The sequence below is a fragment of the Papio anubis genome, chromosome 6 (assembly GCF_008728515.1).
Source record: "Papio anubis isolate 15944 chromosome 6, Panubis1.0, whole genome shotgun sequence".
Classification (NCBI taxonomy): domain Eukaryota; kingdom Metazoa; phylum Chordata; class Mammalia; order Primates; family Cercopithecidae; genus Papio; species Papio anubis.
In genome coordinates, this window is record NC_044981.1 from 104,161,939 (window position 1) to 104,183,225 (window position 21,287).

The 21,287-nt window shown below is 40.4% G+C and overlaps 2 protein-coding genes across 7 annotated transcripts in view; one reads left to right on the forward strand and one right to left on the reverse strand.

Moving 5' to 3' along the window:
* The window catches only part of SERAC1 (serine active site containing 1), a 59,234-nt gene extending 48,363 nt beyond the window's left edge, over positions 1-10,871 (forward strand). For 4 of the 5 annotated variants that reach the window (XM_003897993.4, XM_021937707.2, XM_009205805.3 and 1 more), the window contains 6 exons: positions 545-686; positions 2,185-2,279; positions 3,706-3,803; positions 5,307-5,489; positions 6,985-7,128; positions 9,071-10,871. In XM_003897993.4, the coding sequence (XP_003898042.1) occupies positions 545-686; positions 2,185-2,279; positions 3,706-3,803; positions 5,307-5,489; positions 6,985-7,128; positions 9,071-9,207 (799 nt within the window). In that variant the 3' untranslated portion in view covers positions 9,208-10,871. Of the gene's footprint in view, positions 1-544; positions 687-2,184; positions 2,280-2,432; positions 2,477-3,705; positions 3,804-5,306; positions 5,490-6,984; positions 7,129-9,070 lie in introns of all 5 variants that reach the window. The other variant, XR_001902018.1, reaches the window with a different exon arrangement.
* The window catches only part of SYNJ2 (synaptojanin 2), a 165,952-nt gene that overhangs the window by 22,900 nt on the left and 121,765 nt on the right, over positions 1-21,287 (reverse strand). The window contains exon 27 of one of the 2 annotated variants that reach the window (XM_009205802.3): positions 11,712-11,775. In XM_009205802.3, coding sequence (XP_009204066.1) covers positions 11,712-11,775 — 64 coding nt within the window. Of the gene's footprint in view, positions 1-11,443; positions 11,776-21,287 lie in introns of those variants that run through there. The other variant, XM_009205801.4, reaches the window with a different exon arrangement.

Sequence of the window (21,287 nt, forward strand, 5' to 3'; positions counted from 1 at the left end):
TGCATAATTGTATGTGTACTGTAAATAGCTTGCAACTAACATACTATCTACAATTTTTAATGGGTCATATGCAAAGAGTGAATGTTACTTTGAAATCTCATTTTATAAGTATTAGTTTCCTTAACACATTTTCAAAAATCTCTTTTATATATACTGACTTTGAAACTGTTATTAGCACGTTCTTTAATTTCTTAAATACTTTTATTGATTTGTAGAATATTCTCAATTGGAAGTCTTTAGAGGGTAATCTGACTATGACATCTGTCAGTTGATTGATTGCTAAGCTCATTACAATCGATTGTGGTTGGTCTGCCTGATTAGAAAAGTCTCCATTTTTAGAGAACAGTGAACATGCTTCATGTATGTCTATGCCAAAGTTCCTTCTAGGGTTTCTCAGCAAACCTGTGCTTATAAAGCTTGCTTGAATTCAGTTTTATATCACATAAACCTGCTAAAGCACCATCCACAGAGAATGCTGTGTAGATTCTTACCAAAGCAGTAATGCATTTATTCTACTTCTTTTTAAAACTCTCTCCCCTATTAGTCAGCCCATTAAAGCAGATGTCCTTTTTATTCATGGCCTTATGGGAGCAGCATTCAAAACATGGCGCCAGCAGGACAGTGAGCAGGCTGTAATTGAAAAGCCTATGGAGGAGGAAGACAGATACACAACGTGTTGGCCCAAGGTAAGGGAGTCACTGACTCTGGCCCTGGTTGCTGGGGCCCTGATTGTGACTTGCTTGTTTTTCTCTTTGTACTGGGATTTTTTTTCCATGCAGTTCTTCTTTCCCTTAGGGAGATTTGTAGTATGTTATGACAACAACTGGGCTTGTCACCCTATCTTGTATAATTTCCGTTTGGGGTGCAGTATATGACTCTAAAAACATTAAGTAAAAAATAGGGGTAAGAGCCAGTAATAGTTCACTTTTGTTGTAATAAAAAAATAACATAACCATACTTATATTTATAATAGGTACCTAATTCTATGACCTTAATAATTATAAAAATAGAAAGTCTTTGAAGAAGTAATTATACTTTGCATTTCTTTCTTTTTCTTTTTTCTTTTTTTTTTTTTCTGAGATGGGGGTCTCACTTTGTCACCCAGGCTGGAGTTCAGTGGTGCGATCTTAGTGCACTGCAACCTCCACCTCCCAGGCTCAAACAGTCGTCCCCTCAGCCTCCTGAGTAGCTGGAACCACAGGCACATGCCACTATGCCTGGCTCATTTATACTTTACATTTCTTTGATATTATTTCTCCCAAAGAACCTTAATTCTGGAATGAATTCATTGAATGGAATTTATCTAAAGCTCATTAAAAGTGATGCCGGCTGGGCGCGGTGGCTCAAGCCTGTAATCCCAGCACTTTGGGAGGCTGAGATGGGCGGATCATGAGGTCACGAGATCGAAACCGTCCTGGCTAACATGGTGAAACCCCGTCTCTACTAAAAAAATACAAAAAAAAAAAAACTAGCCGGGCGTGGTGGCGGGCGCCTGTAGTCCCAGCCACTCGGGAGGCTGAGGCAGGAGAATGGCGTGAACCTGGGAGGCGGAGCTTGCAGTGAGCTGAGATCCGGCCACTGCACTCTAGCCTGGGCGACACAGCGAGACTCCGTCTCAAAAAAAAAAAAAAAGTGATGCTGCATATATGTGTGAATAGTTTCTAGGGCATTGTTCCATTACTACTTATTGTCTTTCACAAGGCTTATCAAGTAGAAGAATGCTTTGCGCTTTCCGGTGGCACTAAAGCACAGAGATGATGGTAGACCTAGGGTACATAGAGATAGAACTGTGACCATTATTATTAGTGTCTCTGAATTCTCAGATCCAAAATCTGTCAGACTATGCCATCTGTCCTGAGAGATAGCATTCTACTACATTCTTTCAAAAAGCCAGTTTGATATAGACTTTAAAACAGGCCTTGCTTTTGGCTATGGTGGGTTAAAATTGAAAATATTCTCTTGAAACCTTCATTGGCCTTATGCTATAAATACTGGTACCACTTCAAGACCAGAGACATAAAAAGATAAAATGCTGGAATTGTTTTTACAGTACCTTCAAAACTTATTCCGGTGCTATCTTTAGGTATATTGCAATAGGCCTTTAGTTGTAAATTTCATTTACTAGGCAGTAATTGCAGTGGTGGAGATTCATACTTGTTCTCACATATGTTTTATTTTACTTAGACATGGTTAGCAAAAGACTGTCCTGCTCTCCGAATTATATCTGTGGAGTATGACACCACCCTCAGCGACTGGAGAGCAAGGTGCCCTATGGAAAGGTAACAGAGGCGACTTTTAGACCAGGAGGACAGGGAAGAATTCAGGCTGCAAGTTTAGGTCCTCTTGGATGGGAAGTGATTTTAATTTTTTGATGCCACAGACAGGATTTTCTTATGAAAAACAAACCTAATCTTTTTTTCTCTTCCTTCTAGAAGGAGTTTGCTCTCAATAAGCAGTGGAATAGGAGAAGGCTTAGGTATATCATCAGTGGTGGGCTCCTAACATGGTTTATTTACAACTGTTCTAATAGTTAAGGATCATGGATTCTCTAACAAAGTCTCCTTTTCTATGAGAAGTAAAAGTGATGTTTTTTGTTCTTGTGTCCACAATCATACTGGCTAAAGGAAGCAAAGAGAAAGATGCTGAGAAATATCAGCTGCTATATCCCTTGTATGTCGTCTGTGCCAGTTGTATACATGGGAAGGAGTGCTCGATTTCAGAGTTACTGGGTGAGAGTAGCCAGATCCTACCTTTGATTTGCTATGCAGTCTTAGACCAGTCAGTTAACTTGTCTGGGAAGCTTTGTCTACAGATTAAGAGAGTTGGTCTAAATCAGTGTTATCAAACTGCTTTCTGAATGGACCTCCCGTAGGTGCCCAAGAAGGGTGTCAAGGTGAGCAGGCAAGACCCTAGGTCTCCCTCCCCATTTCACCCAGAGGAGCTCTGGAGAACCTTTATTTTGAAGAAATGTGTCTGCAGATAAACAGTTTGAAACTGCCAGACTAGATAGTTTTGAAGTTCCTCTTTAGTTTAAAAATTACTTATTTCAAATTCTGATTCTAATAGCATCCTGTTTATGCTAGTTACAAAAGCATGCATTGGAAGGAATAAATTCTAATGAACTTGACTCATTCTAGTGTTTCTAAATAGCATCCTAGTATTTCTAAAGAATAAACCAAAATTATGAAAGTTTAATATTTTTGCAGCCTAACTACCAGTAGAGAGACCACAGTCTTTGGTGATATCCTTGAATGAGAAAGGACATATCCTAAGTGTTGAGGGGCAGTTGCAGGGAGACTCAAGTTTGACCTGAAAAAATTGCCTGACACAATGCTCCAACAATGTTCATGTAGTAAATGAGTGGCCTGTTCTGGGCTTAGATATTCCTAATTATGCCAATGTTAATAAGTTACAATAGAGAATGAACAATTTCAGGAATTGAGCAGAGAGATCCCAGGCATGGTGGCTCATGCCTGTTATCCTAGTGCTTTGGGAGGCTGAGGTGGGAGGATTGCTTGAGGCCGTGAGTTCAAGAAGAGAGAATAGGGGTATTTTATATTAAGCAGAGAGAAGGGGGTATTTCTAACTCTAAAGGTAGTATGTAGTGTTGGTCCTATAGACAAAAGTTCTTAACTCTAAAAATTACACAGCAAATTGAGGGGATCAATAGCCTCGTGTCATGCCTGCTGTTTTTGTTTTGTTCAGAAAGTCCATTGCATTCAGAAGCAACGAACTTCTTAGGAAGCTCAGAGCTGCTGGTGTTGGGGATAGGCCGGTGGTTTGGATATCACATAGCATGGGAGGTAAGTGTGGCTTCAACTTTGTGAAGTGGCCATTGTGATGTTATTTTCAGCCACTGTGGCCAACCTAAAGTTATTGTGTCTTTCCGTTTTACTTAATAGTGGCCCCCTTGCTCCCCGCTAAATTAATCTGTGTAGCTATAGCTAGGACTTTTAAAATTACTACTCTTCTTCCATGCTGTTCCTTTCTCTAGAAAGGGGCAATCTGTTCCAAACCATCTAAGAGGGATATGGGTTTGACAGTGTAGTGCTTTCACATAGCAGTAATGAATAAACATGAGAAGCAGTCCATTTCATATACACCCACCTCATCAACATGCCTCAGCATTCCTGGGGGGCCCCAGGGTGCCCCTTTATTCTTTCTGCTCCCCCTCACCATTGCAGAATCTATGGTCGCTTTAGTGCCCACAGTCCCAAACCCTGGGTGCCTGCTCACACCAGGCTCAGAGCTGCTGAGGTGCAGGTGTGATCAAGTGTCTGTTCTTGGGGTCCTAGTGGTTGCTTATGGAGCTGCCTCCCCTGCGTGCGACTCCCCCAGTCCAGTTTGAGATTTTCACCACCCACCTTGCAGAAGGCCTTTCTGCAGCCCGTGGCCTAGTTTATCTGTTGAAGCACTCAGGATTGCCTCTGAGGTGGGGCTTTTTGCTAAGACAAAGGTGGGTGTAGCCCTTTGTGTCCTTAAAGACCCACTGTCATCATCTTTGAGATCTTTGTGTTTCATTATGGGTTCCAAAGCCAGGGCAGGGAGATGAAAGAAAAGGTGCCTCCAGAGGAACAGTTGCCATGAAAGCTGTGTTCTCCATGGGGGACTGTGTGCTGTGGAATAATAGCACCGTCCTGACAGTGTGGTCATCAGCAGACTGCCATGGCAGGCTGAGAGACCAGCCACACCACACTCACGACCTGAGGGAGCTCCCAGCTGGGCATACCTCATGTTTCTGCAGTGGGACAGTAGATCCTGTCAGACGAGGATCTGCCCTACAAATGAGTTTCTAGACTCTTACCTGTTTGTAGGCTTGCACTGTAAGGATCAGGAGTATTATTAAATGTTTTAAGGCCTTATTTCTTACACTACTGTACAGAGAATTTTTTTTTTGAGACTGAGTCTGGCTTCCTTGTCGCTTCTTAGCTGGAGTGTGGCTGATCTCAGCTCACTGCAAGCTCCCGGGTTTACACCATTCTCCCGCCTCTGCTCTGAGTAGCTGGGACTACAGGCTCTACCACCTTGCCCGGGCTAGTTTTTGTATTTTTTGTAGAGACGGGTTTCCCCTGTTAGCCAGGATGGTCTCGACTCTTTGACCTCGCGGATCTGCCCCGGCCTCAGCCTCCCAAAGTGCTGGGATTACAGGCTTGAGCCACCACGCCTGGCTCGGAGAATTGTTTAAACCATTTTTTAAAATAAAGCATCTCTTTTTATGTATTTCTTGTTTGGCTTTTTCTTTTTTTACAGTAACAGAGGGAAGGAAAATAGCTTATGCATTGTTTATCTTCCTTATCTGTGGCTAGGTCTTCTCGTCAAAAAGATGCTGTTGGAAGCCTCTAAGAAGCCAGAAATGAGTGCTGTTATCAACAATACCAGAGGAATAATTTTTTATAGTGTCCCTCATCATGGATCACATTTGGCTGAATACTCTGTTAATATTCGCTATCTTCTCTTTCCCTCTTTGGAAGTCAAAGAACTCAGCAAGGGTAATACTTTCTGTCATAAAGGAAATTGGGGTTATATTAACATCACTTATACAGAGAAGAAGAAAAAGTTTCTTCCCTGAATATATTATCTCATTTTATAATTTGTATATAATTGTGTTTAGACTATTCATGGAAATTTTGGGTTGGGCTTGATTTTTCTTTGATAACTTCTCATTTTTTTTTTTTTTCTTTTTTTTGAGACGGAGTCTTGCTCTGTCACCCAGGCTGGAGTGCAGTGGTGAGATCTTGGCTAACTGCAAGCTCCGCCTCCCGGGTTCACGCCATTCTCTGGCCTCAGCCTCCCAAGTAGCTGGGACTACAGGCGCCCGGCACCAAGCCGGGCTAATTTTTTAAATATTTTTAGTAGAGATGGGGTTTCACCGTGTTAGCCAGGATGGCCTCGACCTTGTGACCTTGTGATCCACCCGCCTTGGCCTCCCAAAGTGCTGGGATTACAGGCATGAGCCATGGCACCCAGCCTCATTTTGTTCTTAAGCCATTATTTACTCCAGCATTGCAATAATTTTAATATTATCTTAAATACTTAACATTAGAAAAATCACGTTTTGCTTTTAAGTATTATTCCAAATTACCAATAAATGGCTTTTTTCCCCATGAGTGGAGAATCATCAACTGTTAAAATGTAAATGAAACTTTGAGATTGTGAGCATTAATTTTAAAGTACTCTATTTGGTTTGCTTAATAAGCAGTTTTCTCTCTGGAACACCTGTTAATCAGAATTTCGACTCCCTGGCTCGAGCCTAAATATACCAGGTGTCTTTTTGCTCCCATTTTCTCTTTGTTCTACTTTATGGAGAATCTCTTGATTTCTTCGAAACCTTCTGTTGGACTTTCCTTTCATGGAGTCAGATTTTGTTTTCCACATGCGCCTTCTTTCCTGTGCCCTGGTGGTTCTGCACTCATGGCCTCTTCTTCTTTTGTGGCTTATCTTTTCAAATAATTCTAAAGATCCTAAGTAGAAGCTTTGTGAGTTCCCTTCTATTCCTCATCTAGCTGTTTTTTTCTGTGGCCAGCTTTTCTGTTTGCTTATTTGATCCATCTCTTTTAGGTCATAGGCCTATCTGGTGCCTCTTGGTTGCTCTTTCATATGTGAGGGTGAGGGATGGGAAGGGACAGGCACTCTGTGATTGTAGACAGGCTTTGTTGATGGGAGGCTGGGCTTTGGGGTGGGTGTAGCGGTACCATCATCACTGGAGGACCCCTGCGGTCCCACACACCAGACTGCCCCGGGAACTGCTTCCTGCCCCCAGTAATGTGGTAAAACCTCTCCTGCTGCTGACTGTCCTGTCAGTTCTTGGTTTTAGCTTTTTCCCTGACTCTGAATGACTTCTTGGCAGGGGAGAAAGTAAACGTTTACTCAAGCCTCCATCTTGAATCAGAATTCTAATTTCCTCTCTAAATTTGAAAGATTAATGCATTTTATTATGAATTAGATAAACAACTTGTCACAGTCTTGTTCTGTATAATTTTATAGATTCTCCTGCACTTAAAACACTGCAAGATGACTTTCTGGAGTTTGCTAAAGATCAAAACTTCCAGGTGCTGAATTTTGTGGAAACACTACCAACCTACATTGGCAGCATGATTAAGCTCCATGTGGTGCCTGTGGAATCAGCAGGTATTCACTCTTTTGAAACTTGTTGGCTGTTAGATGCTTAATTGTACCTAGCATTTACTTGTAAATAGCAATTTTTATATCCAGGTTCTCAGTTTTAGGAGATAGTTTATGAAGATCTAGATTGGAATTCTTTTATTCTTTTCAGCAATAGATTAAAATTTCTCTGTAAACATACAACCCGGGCATTACCTCTCCCTGCCCTTTATGTAACTGATTAGATGAGAAGGGTTAATTGGCTAACTCTAAGTTAGGCATCAACAGTGAACTCTATTTCAGTAAAGAAAGAAACAAAGCTCTTCTATTAGCTAGATCGAAAGGGGCATTTATTTAATAGACTTATATTTACATGCAGAACCCTTAAGAAAATCAACTAAAAGTGTGAAAGTTTTCATAAATAGAAGGTCCATGGGGAATAGTAAAGCTCCAGAAATATTCCAATGGGAAAAACTAGTGTTGAAATACAATGTCTTCATGATCCTGGGGTTGAGGGAAATGGCCAATGCCAGCTCTCTACTGTCATATAATGTATTATAGATTCTTTGAGGGAGGAGCCCAGATCTTAACTGTTTTCATAGACTCCTCTATTACTCTGTACATAGTAGATACCCCGTACATTTCACCACCTGAATTGCTTTTGCCTCACCTGGCCACGTCTTCAGCTTGCCCGTTATCTCTGGGAACCCCTTTCTTACCGCCTCTGAGGCTGGCTTAGGTGCTGTTCTGGTGGTGGCCAGCCACACTGTGGGTCCTTTAAGCTAGGGACAGCATGCATCTGGAGTGCTTGCCAGATGGTTCTTTTGTCTACATAATGAGTTTTGTCCTAACTTCATTATATGCTATCTAAATAAAATGAAAAATGTCATACTTTGTAGTAGAACTGAAAAATTTTACCTTAAAGTAATATGCTGTAGGGTAAGGAGTTACTGTTTAGTAGTTGAAGAACTTGAAGAGTTCCAAAAAACAGCTGCCAGATGTTTTTAAAAAGGACTTTGGAAGCTTGAAGCAACAGCCAAGTTTTTTGTTTTTGTTTTTAAGAGACGGGGTCTCACTTTGTCATCCAGCCTGGAGTTCAGTGGTACGATCATACCTCATTGCAGCCTCGAACTCCTGGGCTCAAGCGATCCTCCCACTTCAGCCTCCTGAGTAGCTGGGACCACAGGCGCACACCACCACACCTGTCTAATTTTTAAATTTTTGTATAGATGGGGTCTTGCTGTGTTGCCCAGGCTGGTCTCAAATTCCTGACCTCAGGCAGTCCTCCTGCTTTGGCCTTCCAAAGTGCTGGGATTACTGGTTTGGGCCACTATGCTTGGCCCAAAAGGAAAGTTAATATCATGGACCAGCTGCTTGGAGTGGCATAGCCTTGTCCTAATTCTGTCACCAAGAGGCTCTTCTTCCTTTATAACTACCACCTGCATTCCTCACCTAGGTGGCCTCACTAGTACCTCTTATCACTTCCACGTAGGGGGACTTTGCTAGACTGAAATATCTCAAGCACTAAATCATTTTTACCCTGAAAGTGATCATTGCGGTTTAGGTATAGAATGGATCCCATGTGAAACATTCCCATTCATTTCATCAGGACAAAGAAGCTTACTAGAAAGTTTATAACAGAAACTCTGAAGTAAGTAATAACCTACAGGTGTAAGAAGGTTTTGAAGATGCTAGTGCTCAGTCTCTTCTTGCTCTGAAATAAGGAAGTAGGCCAGAACACATATGAAAAATTTACGGAAAGCATAAAATTATGGTTATATTGACTGAGAATCCATTCCTGCATGTTTCCTCAAATGTAGTTTAGCTACAATCAAACTTCAGGTTCCTTTAAGAGTCCCTTGTCACAACCAAAGCAATATCTGGAACTATCTATTTGGCCCCTTTCAGTATTGTCAAGGGGAAAGCTTATATTTTTACTTAGGTTTATTGACTTTTTTGTTTTCTTCAGATTTAGGCATTGGAGATCTAATTCCTGTGGATGTTAACCATTTGAACATTTGTAAACCAAAGAAAAAGGATGCTTTTTTGTACCAGCGTACTTTACAATTCATCCGTGAAACTTTAGCCAAAGACCTTGAAAACTAACAGTTGTCCTCTTCCAATTTTCATATGTGAATTCAGTGCAAGAAACTTGGTGTTCTGTTTCTCCTTTTAAGCTCTAACCAATCATGTAAACATAGTGATCATAGCATCAACATGGTCTGGAGTGTGTTGCAGACTACAGAACATTGTTCTCCCTTCAAGCGCTGTAAAGTATCAACCCGGCAGTGGCAGGCACAGAAGGAAAGGCTGGATTGGGCTCCTTTGGCGTAAAGAAGTCCCTGTGTGCTGCTTTATGGTTTGTGGTGTTGGGCCTGGTGACTGCTGTGAGACAGTGCCCTTTCCCATCTGTGACTTTCCCGGCGCATGCAGGAGGGGCACAGCAGGTTCTGAGGGGAGAGCTACCATTAACTCAACTCACCATAAAAATGCCATTAAGAGAGTACCTAAAATAGAGAGAAGAATGAACTAGAACATTAAAGACTCTTGTACTTCTAGGTATTGATTTGCTCTACATTTTAAAAATGTGTCAGTTTTTTAAAGTTTGAGTTTTTAGCTTTCAGTTCTACCTTTTATCTGACACATTATTACTGGTGTTAACTGTTAGACCTCTTGTCGTGTCTGGGTCAGTTCCTTGTATCTATTTTCATATTGCTGAGAACAAATATTTTTCTTTTTTAGAAAAATTCTAGCTTATAATAATTCTTTCCAGACTGTAGTTGCCTATGCTTGGAATTGGTCCTAGATAAGGATAAAGTAGCTAATCCATTATTGATCACAGTATGAAATAAAACTATTCTAAGCCATTAAATGAATTAGCAATTCTTAGTATCAAGATTCTCAGATTCTCTTTAACTAAATAAAGTAAACCTGTCTTCCCTGCTCATTTGGAAGTGGTGTTAATTGACCTCTATAGCATGAAAGAAGTAGGAAATCGTGTTTTTTTCTTTAGAGTAAAGCATTATTGAGTTAATTTACATACCATAAGATTCACCCTATTAAATTTTACAATTCTTTTTTGTTGTTATTTAGAGACAGGGTCTCACTCTGTTGCCCAAGCTGGAGTGCAGTGGCATGATCATGGCTCACTGTAACCTCAAACTCCTGGGCTCAAGAGATCCTTTTGCTTCAGCCTCCCAAGCAGCTAGGACTACAGGTGCATGCCACTGTACCTGGCTAATTTAAAAAAAAAAAATACTTTTTTATAGAGACAGGGTCTCACTGTGTTGCCCAGGTCTCAAACTCCTGGTCTCAAGCCACCCTCCTGCCTTGGCCTCTCAAAGTGCTGTGATTATAGGCCAGAGCCACTGTTCCCAGCCTCAGTTCATTGGTTTTTAGTATATAGTTCGCTGAGTTGTGCACCATCATTGCTCTCTAATTTCAGGATATTTCATCATCCCCAAAAGAACCCCATGCCCATGAGCAGTCAGTTCCCACCTCTGCTTTCCCCAGTCTGCAGTAAACACTAATCTCTTTTCTGTTTCTATGGATTTGGGGATTTTATGTAAATGGAATTGTACAATATGTGGTCCTCTCTGCCTTCCTTCTATTAGCATGTTTTCAAGGTTCATTCATGATATAGCATGTATCAGTACTTCCTTTTTATGGCCAAAATTACTCCATTGTGTGATATGCCATGTTTATCCAATCAGCTGATGGACATCTAGGTTTTGTTCATTTTTTGTCTGTGATAAATAATGCTACCATGATCATTTGTGTACAGATTTTTGTGTGGATAGATGTTTTTGATTTTCTTCAGTGGAATTGCTGGTCAAATGGTAAGTCTATGCTTAAATTTTGAAGATGGTAGACTTTTGTAGAATGAGATAGTCAAAGCTAAAACTGGAGTACAGTATCTGAAGGTAAATGGCTCATCAATAAACCCTATCAGCATCTGATTGTTTCATATACAACAATCTAGCAAAACCCACTTATTTATTGCTGTATGTAGATATAGCAAATATGATAGTTGCTAACAACAAATGTACTATCTAATGTGATAACATGGGAAGAAGGGGTAGATATGTTTAATATTTTTTTTTTTTTTTTTTTTTTGAGATGGAGTCTTGCTCTGTTGCCTAGGCTGGAGCACAGTGGCGTGATCTCGGCTCACTGCAACCTCCACCTCCCAGGTTCAAGCGATTCTCCTGCCTCAGCCTCCCGAGTAGCTGGGACTACAGCCACGTGCCACCACACCCAGCTAATTTTTGTATTTTAGTAGAAACGGGGTTTCACCATGTTGGCCAGGATGGTCTCGATCTCTAGATCTTGTGATCCACCTGCCTCGGCCTCCCATAATGCTGCAATTACAGGCGTGAGCCACTACACCTGGCCCTGTTTAGCACATTTTCTTGTTCTGCTTTCTGTGAGCCATGGCAGATAAACAACATTTGAAACAACTGTTCGTTAATTCAGAGTAATGGAATGGAAACCCTGTTTCTTAAATTTTTAATAGAACGAATACAGCTGTGCTTTAAAAATAAGATGTGGAAGAGATATCCAGTATATTCCTAACTAAATTAGAGTAGTTTTCCAGGAGAGCCACTTACCTTTTCTTTTTATTCCGTCTGTGAAATGGAGGGTCCACCTTCCATTTATCAGGCAGGTAGGGGTCTGGGTAAAATTATACATAAGCAAGATTAAAAGAAATGGCATAGCACATAAACAACACAGTAAAGCAAAATAAGTACAGATGGTCACTGGCTTAATGATGGGTCAACTTACAATTTTTTCAGTTCACAATGGGTTTATCAGAGTGTTTTTTTTTTTTTGAGACGTCATCTCCCTCTGTCGCCCAGGCTGGAGTGCAGTGACGTGATCTCTGCTCACTGCAAGCTCTGCCTCCCAGGTTCATGCCATTCTCCTGCCTCAGCCTCCCGAGTGGCTAGGACTACAGGCACCCACCACCACGCCCAGCTAATTTTTTTGTATTTTTAGTAGAGACGGGGTTTCACCGAGTTAGCCAGGATGGTCTCCATCTCCTGACCTCGTGATCCACCTACCTTGGCCTTCCTAAGTGCTGGGATTACAGGCGTGAGCCACCGTGCCTGGCCTATCAGAGTGTTAAATGCATTGTTGACTTACAATGGGTTTATGGGGATGCAGCCCCATCATAAGGAACATCTGTATAAAATGATGGTTGAAGGTGCAATTCCAAAAGGAAATATAATCCCTGAACAACAACAAAAAAGTGATGAAGGAACAGGTGGAAACCACTTGAAAATCAAATCAGCACAATTACAGAAGTAGAAACAGCACATTAAAGAACAGACATGGGGCCGGGCATGGTGGCTCATGCCTGTAGTCCCAGCACTTTGGGAGGCCAAGGTGGGCAGATCATGAGGTCAGGAGATTGAGACCATCCTGACCAACATGGTGAAACCCCATCTCTACTGGGAAAAAAAAAAAAAAAAAAATTAGGTGTGGTGCGTACCTGTAATCCCAGCTACTTGGGAGGCTGAGGCAGAGGAATCACTTGAACCCAGGAGGCAGAGGTTGCAGTGAGCTGAGATTGCGCCACTGTACTTCAAGCCTGGGCGACAGAGCGAGACTCTGTCTCAAAGAAAAAGAAATGGATGAAAATTCTATTAATAGAGAGGTGGCTGGATGGATATGGAACCACAATAGATGCAGAAGCAAAATAAAATAATTAGAAGATAATAGGTAAGTTATTCAATTGTAAAGGCAATAGACAGGCATTGTGAACATCACCTCAAGGAATAGGGACCTATGTGCCTTTCCTGACAAATTTGCTTCTTAATTAAATCCAGACATTCAAAAAAAAAGAATGAAAATAGCACACTTTACAATGCAAACAAAAACCCTAAAAACAAAAACACTTATGTTAGAAAACAGTAATGTTGGAGAGAAAGAATTGTGTGCCCAGCTAAGTTGCCCTTGAAATGGGTACAAAGGTAATGGACCGGCATGCTCAAACCTGCAAGAACTTGGGGAATACTGTGCAGTTCTAGTTTTACCTTAGCTTAAAGTAAATTAAGTTTATTAGATAATGACATATAGTATGCCATCATACTATGTCATTAATATTAAACAATTTATGACATAGCATTCTATGTCATCTAGTAAATATTAAACATTAAATACATATGTATTCTAGAATATATATTTAATATATTTAATAATCTACATTTAATAAACACATGTTTTATATCTATATTCTAGAAACCTCTGTGTATATGTATAGTAAAATCCCAGACACTATAATATATAATACACATAGATTTCTAAAATAATGTTTATGATTACTTTTGGATAGATTTTGGGTGAACTTTTAACTTAATACTTTAATGCTTAATTTTATGAGTATTTATTACTTTTTTTTTTTGAGACAGAGTCTCACTCCTATGCAAGCTGGAGTGCAGTGGCATGATCTCGGCTTGCTGCAGCCTCCACCTCCCGGGTACAAGCAATGCTCCTGCTTCAGCCTTCCAAGTAGCTGGGATTAAAGGTGCCTGCCACCCACACCCGGCTAATTTTTGTATTTTTAGTAGAGATGGGAGATTTCACTATGTTGGCCAGGCTGGTTTGGAACTCCTGACCTCAAGTGAGCCACCTGCCTCAGTTTCCCAAAGTGCTGGGATTGTAGGTGTGAGCCACTGTGCCCAGCTGAGCATTTGTTACTTTGATACACAATTTATTCTAAAAAGAAAGCTCTATAAAAGTCAAAATCCAAATAATAGCCACTGTGCTTATTGATCAAGTTATTGCAACATAAACTGGAATATTAGTGAAAAAGATATCTTAAAAAATAATAGGCCGGGCGCGGTGGCTCAAGGCTGTAATCCCAGCACTTTGGGAGGCCGAGATGGGCGGATCACGAGGTCAGGAGATCGAGACCATCCTGGCTAACACGGGGAAACCCCGTCTCTACTAAAAAATAAAAAACTAGCTGGGCGAGGTGGCGGGCGCCTGTAAGTCCCAGCTACTCGGGAGGCTGAGGCAGGAGAATGGCATGAACCCGGGAGGCAGAGCTTGCAGTGAGCCGAGATCCTGCTACTGCACTTCCAGCCTGGGCGACAGAGTGAGACTCCGTCTCAAAAAAACAAAAAAATAATAATAACAGGCTTCTGCTTTCAGTAATAGCAGGATAGATCATTTGGATCTAATCTCCCAGTGAGGACAATTAAAGAATCTAGAGGAATTTTTTTTTTTCTTTTTGAGATGGAGTCTCGTTCTGTTGCCCAGGCTGAAGTGCAGTGGCGCCATCTCGGCTGACTGCAAGCTCCGCCTCCTGGGTTCACAACATTCTCCTGCCTCAGCCTCCCAATTAGCTGGGACTACAGGCACCCGCCACCATGCCTGGTTAATTTTTTTTTGTATTTTTAGTAGAGGCGGGCTTTCACCGTGTTAGCCAGGATAGTCTTGATCCCCTGACCTCGTGATCCGCCCGCCTCAGCCTCCCAAAGTGCTGGGATTACAGGCGTGAGCCACCACTCCCAGCCGACAAAATGTTTTTAATTGATCAAAGAGCTACAAAGAAAATAATGATTTATTGGCCAAAATATTATCATCATCATTATTATTATGAGACAGAGTCTTGCTCTGTTGCCCAGGCTGGAGTACACAATCTTGGCTCACTGCAACCTCTGCCTCCCAGGTTCAAGCAGTTCTTCTGCCTCAGCCTCCCGAGTAGCTGGGATCATAGGTGTGTGCTACCACGCCCTGCTGATTTTTGTATTTTTAGTAGAGACAGGGTTTCACCATGTTGGCCAGGCTGGTCTTGAACTCCTGACCTCAGGTGATCTGCCCACATTGGCCTCCCAAAGTGCTGGGGTTACAGGCGCGAGCCACTGTGCCTGGCCCATTATTTTATCTATAGAAATAGAGTCCAGGAGGCTGGGCGTGGTGGCTTATGCCTGTAGTTCCAGCACTTTGGGAGGCCGAGGAGAGTGGATCACCTGTGGTCAAAAGTTCAAGACCAGCCTGGCCAACATGGTGAAACCCCGTCTCTACTAAAAATACAAAAATCAGCCAGGCGTGGTGGCGGGTTCTTGTAATCCCAGCTACTTGGGAGGCTGACGCAGGAGAATCCCTTGAACTCGGGAGGTGGAGGTTGCAGTGAGCTGAGATCATGCAGCATGGGTGACAGAGCAAGACTTCACCTCAAAAAACAAAACAAAACAAAACAAAAAGGTGCAGGAAAAGGCAACAAACTGAAGAGGAGACCAGCAAGCAGAACTACATTGGCTTGAGGCAAGGGTGCCACTCACATATTTGGCAACCTCAGTATGCAGACAATTACAAAAAAAGAAAGTCCCCTGTGGGCAGATAATATTTGTTTATTTATTTATTTGAGACAAGGTCTCTGTCACCCAGGCTGGAGTGCAGTGGTGCAATCACAGCTCAGCAGATAATTTTTAAAAGGCCTTTCTTCTTCCAGCATATGGCTTGGGACATAGAGCAGGGATCTGTATTTCTGACCCCACTTAACTTCTTTAGTTGGGTCTCTTTGTACAAGGTCCCACTTTGAAGTCATTTGCAGAGCCAAAAGCAGCAACCAAGAAATGGAGCTATGGTTTTGGCAAATTCCCAAGGTAAGAGGGACAGAAGTTAAAGACCAGGGCTTGCCAAGGGAGTTGGATAGTCCCAAACACATTAAGCTGGGACTGCAGAGGGCTATATACACAAAGTAAGGATGACCTAGAAGGAAATATACTGTGCTCGTGACTCTTGGGTGATTCAAGGAATCCCAAGCCCACCACTTGAGTTAAGAGGATTCCAGACTGGGAGTGTCTCCAGGCATCTGACCAAAGCAAATTAGGAGGATATATTCACCCCAGACTTTAAATTATTCCTACAAATAGTTTTTCAAATGCCTTATCAGTGAATAAAGATAACCAGGCATACAAGGAAATAAGATACCATGAATGAGAACAGCAGCAGAACAGATCCCTGTGCCAAATAAATAAATAAACAAAACTTGAGATACTGGAACTGTTAGACACAGATGATTAAACAACTATGCTTAGCATGTTTTTTTAAAACACAAGGTTGAAATATCTTCATACACAGGCTTATATAATGACTTAGGTTTTAGAAAGTCTGAAATAGATTTGACTTAGAATAGAAATAGATTCTAGACAAGGAAACTAGTTGAAATTAGATTGCACCTGAAGAAAGTTTGTGAACTGGAAGAGAGGTCAGAAAGAGAAAGTATTCAGAACGTAGTACAGAGAAACTAAAGGTAGAAAATATGGAAGAGAGACTAAGGACATAGACAAGTAAAAAGATAAAGTCTGCCATAAGGTTAGAGTAGCAGAAGGAGAGAGAGAATGTCTTAGAGGCAGTATTTGAAGAGATAATGTTTGAGAAGTTTCCAGAACTGATGAAAGACACTTATCCACAGACTGAAGAAGTTAATCCGAAACAGAGGATATAAAAATAAATCTGCATCTATACAGAGAATAGGGACACTGCAGAAAAGCCAAGACAAGAGGAAGAACTTAAAAGTAGTTAGAGAAAAAAGTGTAAAGAACAACAGTTAAAATTGCTGCTGTTGAGAAGTCATCAGTCAATGGAAGCCGGAAGACATTGGAAAGATATTGTCAATGTGCTAAAAGAAAACCACTTCCAATCTAGAATTATACATCCAGTAAAAATCATAAACACCTAAAATATTAAGGTGAAATAGACATTTTATATAAAGCAAAAGAGTTTAGTGCCAGCAGACCTTCATTAATGGAAGGCAGAAGGCAAATGATCCAGCCAGAGGCACTGGAATTCAAGAAAGAATGCGGAGTGAAAAAAGAGGTAACTACTAGGAAAAATTAAATAAAAATTTCATAAAACATAATGTATCAAGTAGGTGTTAAAATATGTAAAATTAAAATGCACAGCAACTATAGCGTATAAGTTGGGGGTGAATAAATGGAGTTAAAATGCTCCAAGGTTGTTGCATTATTCATGAGAAAGGTAAAACAATAATGATTATCACTAGACTTTGAGAATTTAATGATATGTCTTGTTTCTAAGATAACCAACAATAGACAAAAAATAGTGTATAATGAATTCCGAACTAGGAGAGGAGAAAAAGGGGAATAAATAAAAATCTTAAGGCACAAACCGAGGGGAAAAGAAATAAGGAACAGATGGTACTAAGAGAAAGCACAAAATGGCATGGCAAATTAAAACCCAAATATAGTAATGATTGCATTAAATGTAAATGAACTAAATGCCCAAGTTAAAAGAGAGTATGTCAGACTGGGTAAGAAATAACACCCTACTGTATGTTTATGAGACCCATCTTGACACATTGGCTACAGAAAGGCTCAAAATAAAAAAGATGGAAAAAGACGTCACACAGACACCAAAAGAAACCTGGTGTAGCTATCAGAACACTTCAGGGCAAGAATAATTATTATTAGAGAAAAAGAGGGTTACTTCATGGTGATAAAAGATTAAATTCAGGCTGGGTGTGGTGGCTCAAACCTGTAATCCCAGCACTTTGGGAGGCCGAGGCCAGCGGATGACTTGAGGTCGGGAGTTTGAGACCAATCTGACTAACATGGCGAAACCCCATCTCTACTAAAAATACAAAAATTTTACTGAAAATACAAAAATTCTACTAAAATTATAGGCATGGTGGTGGGCGCCTGTAATCCCAGCTACTTGGGAGGCTGAGGCGGGAGAATTGCTTGAACATGGGAGGTGGAGGTTGCAGTGAGCTGAGATCATGCCACTGCACTCCAGCCTGGGCGACAAAGTTAGATTCCACCTCAAAATAAATAAAAATACAAAAATCAGCCAGTCCTGGTGGCGTGTGCTTGTGATCTCAGCTACTTGGGAGGCTGAGGCAGGAGAATCACTTGAACCTGGGAGACGGAGATTGCAGTGAGCCAAGATCGAGCCACACTGCACTCCAGCCTAGACAACAGAGTGAGACTCTGTCTCAGAAAAACCAAACAAAAAAGATTAAATTCACTAGGAAAATGGTAAATTTTAATTGTGTATGAATGTGAGTACAAGACATAAAAATTATATACTATAAAAATGGAGAAAACTACAAAAAGAAACAGATGCCACAGGAGATTTTTAACACACCTCTCTTGACCTGCTGGAATATTTAGAGCCCTATACTGTATCCAAGGAATAGAGAATATATATTCTTTTCACATTTGACCATATTAGCTCATATGGTCAAATGAGCTAAGCATCTCAAGAAGTTAGAAAAATGAACAGTGAAATAAAACCAAGGAAAATAGATGGAAGAATTTAAAAGAACATAAATTAATGAAATAGAAAAAAACAAAATAGAACCTCAGCAAAACTAGAAGCTGACTATTTGAAAAGACTAATAGTTGACAAACCATTAGACCAATCAAGTGAAAAGAGGCACAAATTGCCGATATTAGGAACGAAGAGGAAATACCATTACCGTGCACACATTAAAAGATAAGAGGATATTAAGAAATACTTTCAGGCCAATATTATTAAATTTTTAATAGAAAACTCCAAGGAAAATACAGCTTGCCCAAGTTGCCCATGAAGTAGAAAACTTTTTTTTCTCACAGTTCTGAAACTTATTTATTAACTTAATTACTGTATCATGGACATCTTTTCTATGTGAACAGGAATGAGCAAGATGGGAACTATTATTCTTTTTCTTTTTTTTATACTTTAAGTTCTAGGGTACATGTGCACGACGTACAGGTTTCTTACATTTGTATACATGTGCCATGTTGGTGTGCTGCTTTTATAGTCCTATTCCTATAAAAGGAATAGAATAAGTGGTTTTAAAATCTCACAAACTATAGGCCCAAGTGAATTCAATGTACTATTCCTTACTGGTCAGGAAGGACTAGCCATATTTATTACTTCGAGATTATCAGTATAATCTTATTGCTGAAAATCATCAGAGAACATTTATGACCTATATTTTAATTAGCTTAGAACAAACCTAGACAGAACTAGACTGGTGAGTGCTACTGAAAGTTTAAGGAGGAAATAGTTCCAATATTATCAAGTTTTCCCAGTTAATAGAAAAGAGTGTAGTCCCCAGCTCATTTTATGAGGTTAACAAAACTGATATCAAAACCATTCAAGGACAGTATAAAAAAGGGAGAGTTACAAGCCGTTCTCACTTATGGATGTAGCTGCAAAAATCCCAAGCAAAAATATCGACAAATTAAAGTCAGCTATTTAAGAGGATAAAATAATCTGCCCAAGTTGGAGTTACACGATGCATGCAAGGTTTGCTTAGCACTGAAAAATTGATCAATGTAATTCACCATATTAAACAAAAGGAAAAATCATAATCATTGCAATACACACAAAATATCTGATAAAATTCAACCACTATTCATGCAAAAGATAAACTTAGCAAGCCAGGAAGAGAATTTTCTCAATAAAGGACATTTAAAGAAAAAAACAACAATAAACACCATACTTAGTGGTAAAAATATTAACATCTTCCCTCTGAGAACAGGAATAACACAAGAATGCCTACCAGCAGCATTTTTAACATCGTACTAAATATCCTAGCCAACTCTGTAAGAAAAAGACACAAAGATACAAGGATGAGAAAGGAGTAAACAAAATTCATTGTTTGCTGATATGATTATTTACAAAGAAAATCCAAAAGAATCCACAGATGCCATGTTTTATCAATTCCAAGACACATTTTATAATATTTTAACATCTCTGTAATTGGGCTGCATCTCGCAATACATACTGAGTCATAATTTAGTTGGAAGCCTTCTTAAGAATGATGGTACATAAATGGTGTATCTGATAATTGATAGTATACTAGGTGTATCAAAATACAGTAAATTGTTAGAATTTTGAGAGTTTGGCAAGGGTGCTGATGCATTCAGTATAAAAAGTCTATAAGTATAGTAGTAAAAAATAGCAAATGAATTTTAAAATAAGAATTATTGTCTGTTAGATATAATAATGACATTAAGGTTATGAAAGAAAATGTTGGAGACATGTTGAAAGTACCGAGGAGTCAAGTATAATAGCAGAATTGCTTTAAAATATTTCAGCAAAGGAAAAATATATAAAGCAAATATAGCAAAGTGTTATTACTGTTAAATCCCAGGTGACAGATACGCGAGGGTCCAGACTATTCCCTCTGATTTCATGTATGTCCGAAACTTTTTATAACAAGTTAAAAACTAAGTCACATCAAGGAAAACCTTAAATGAAGAGATGTGCTTGGACTGAAGACTCAATACTGTAAAGCTGTCTATTCTATTCCATGCAATCCCAAAAATTCCAACAGGTTTTTTTGTTTGTTTGTTTGTTTTGTTTTGTTTTTTTGAGACGGAGTCTCGCTCTGTCGCCCAGGCTGGAGTGCAGTGGCCGGATCTCAGCTCACTGCAAGCTTCGCCTCCCGGGTTTATGCCATTCTCCTGCCTCAGCCTCCCGTGTAGCTGGGACTACAGGCGCCCACCACCTCGCCCCGCTAGTTTTTGTATTTTTTAGTAGAGACGAGGTTTCACCGTGTTAGCCAGGATGGTCTCAATCTCCTGACCTCGTGATCCACCCGTCTCGGCCTCCCAAAGTCCAACAGGTTTTTAAAAAATGGAACTTGAATTGATTTTAAAATTGATATAGGCTGGGCATGGTGGCTCACGCCTGTAATCCCAGCACTTTGGGCGGCCGAGGCGGGCAGATCACGAAGTCAGGAGATCAAGACCATCCTGGCTAACATGGTGAACCCCGTCTCTACTCAAAATACAAAAAATTAGCCGGGGGTGGTGGGGGGCGCCTGTAGTCCCAGCTACTCGGGAGGCTGAGGAAGGAGAATGGCGTGAACCTGGGAGGCGGTGCTTGCAGTGAGTTGAGATTGCGCCACTGCACTCCAGCCTAGGCGACAGAGCGAGGCTCTGTCTCAAAAAAAAAAAAAAAGAAGAAGAAGAAAAAAAAAGATATAAAAATACAAAGTCTCAAAAATAGCCAAAATACTCTTAAAGAAAAAGGATATGGTGGGAATGCTTATTAGATATCAAACTTAAATGAAATAAGATAATGCTGTATTGGCACACAGATAGACAGACTAGCAGGTCAATGGCACAGAACACAGAGAGCTCAAAGGGTCTACATTCTGGAACAGCTGCATGAGCTGCTCAGGGAAACCTCTCCCCCAGAAAGACATCTATTAA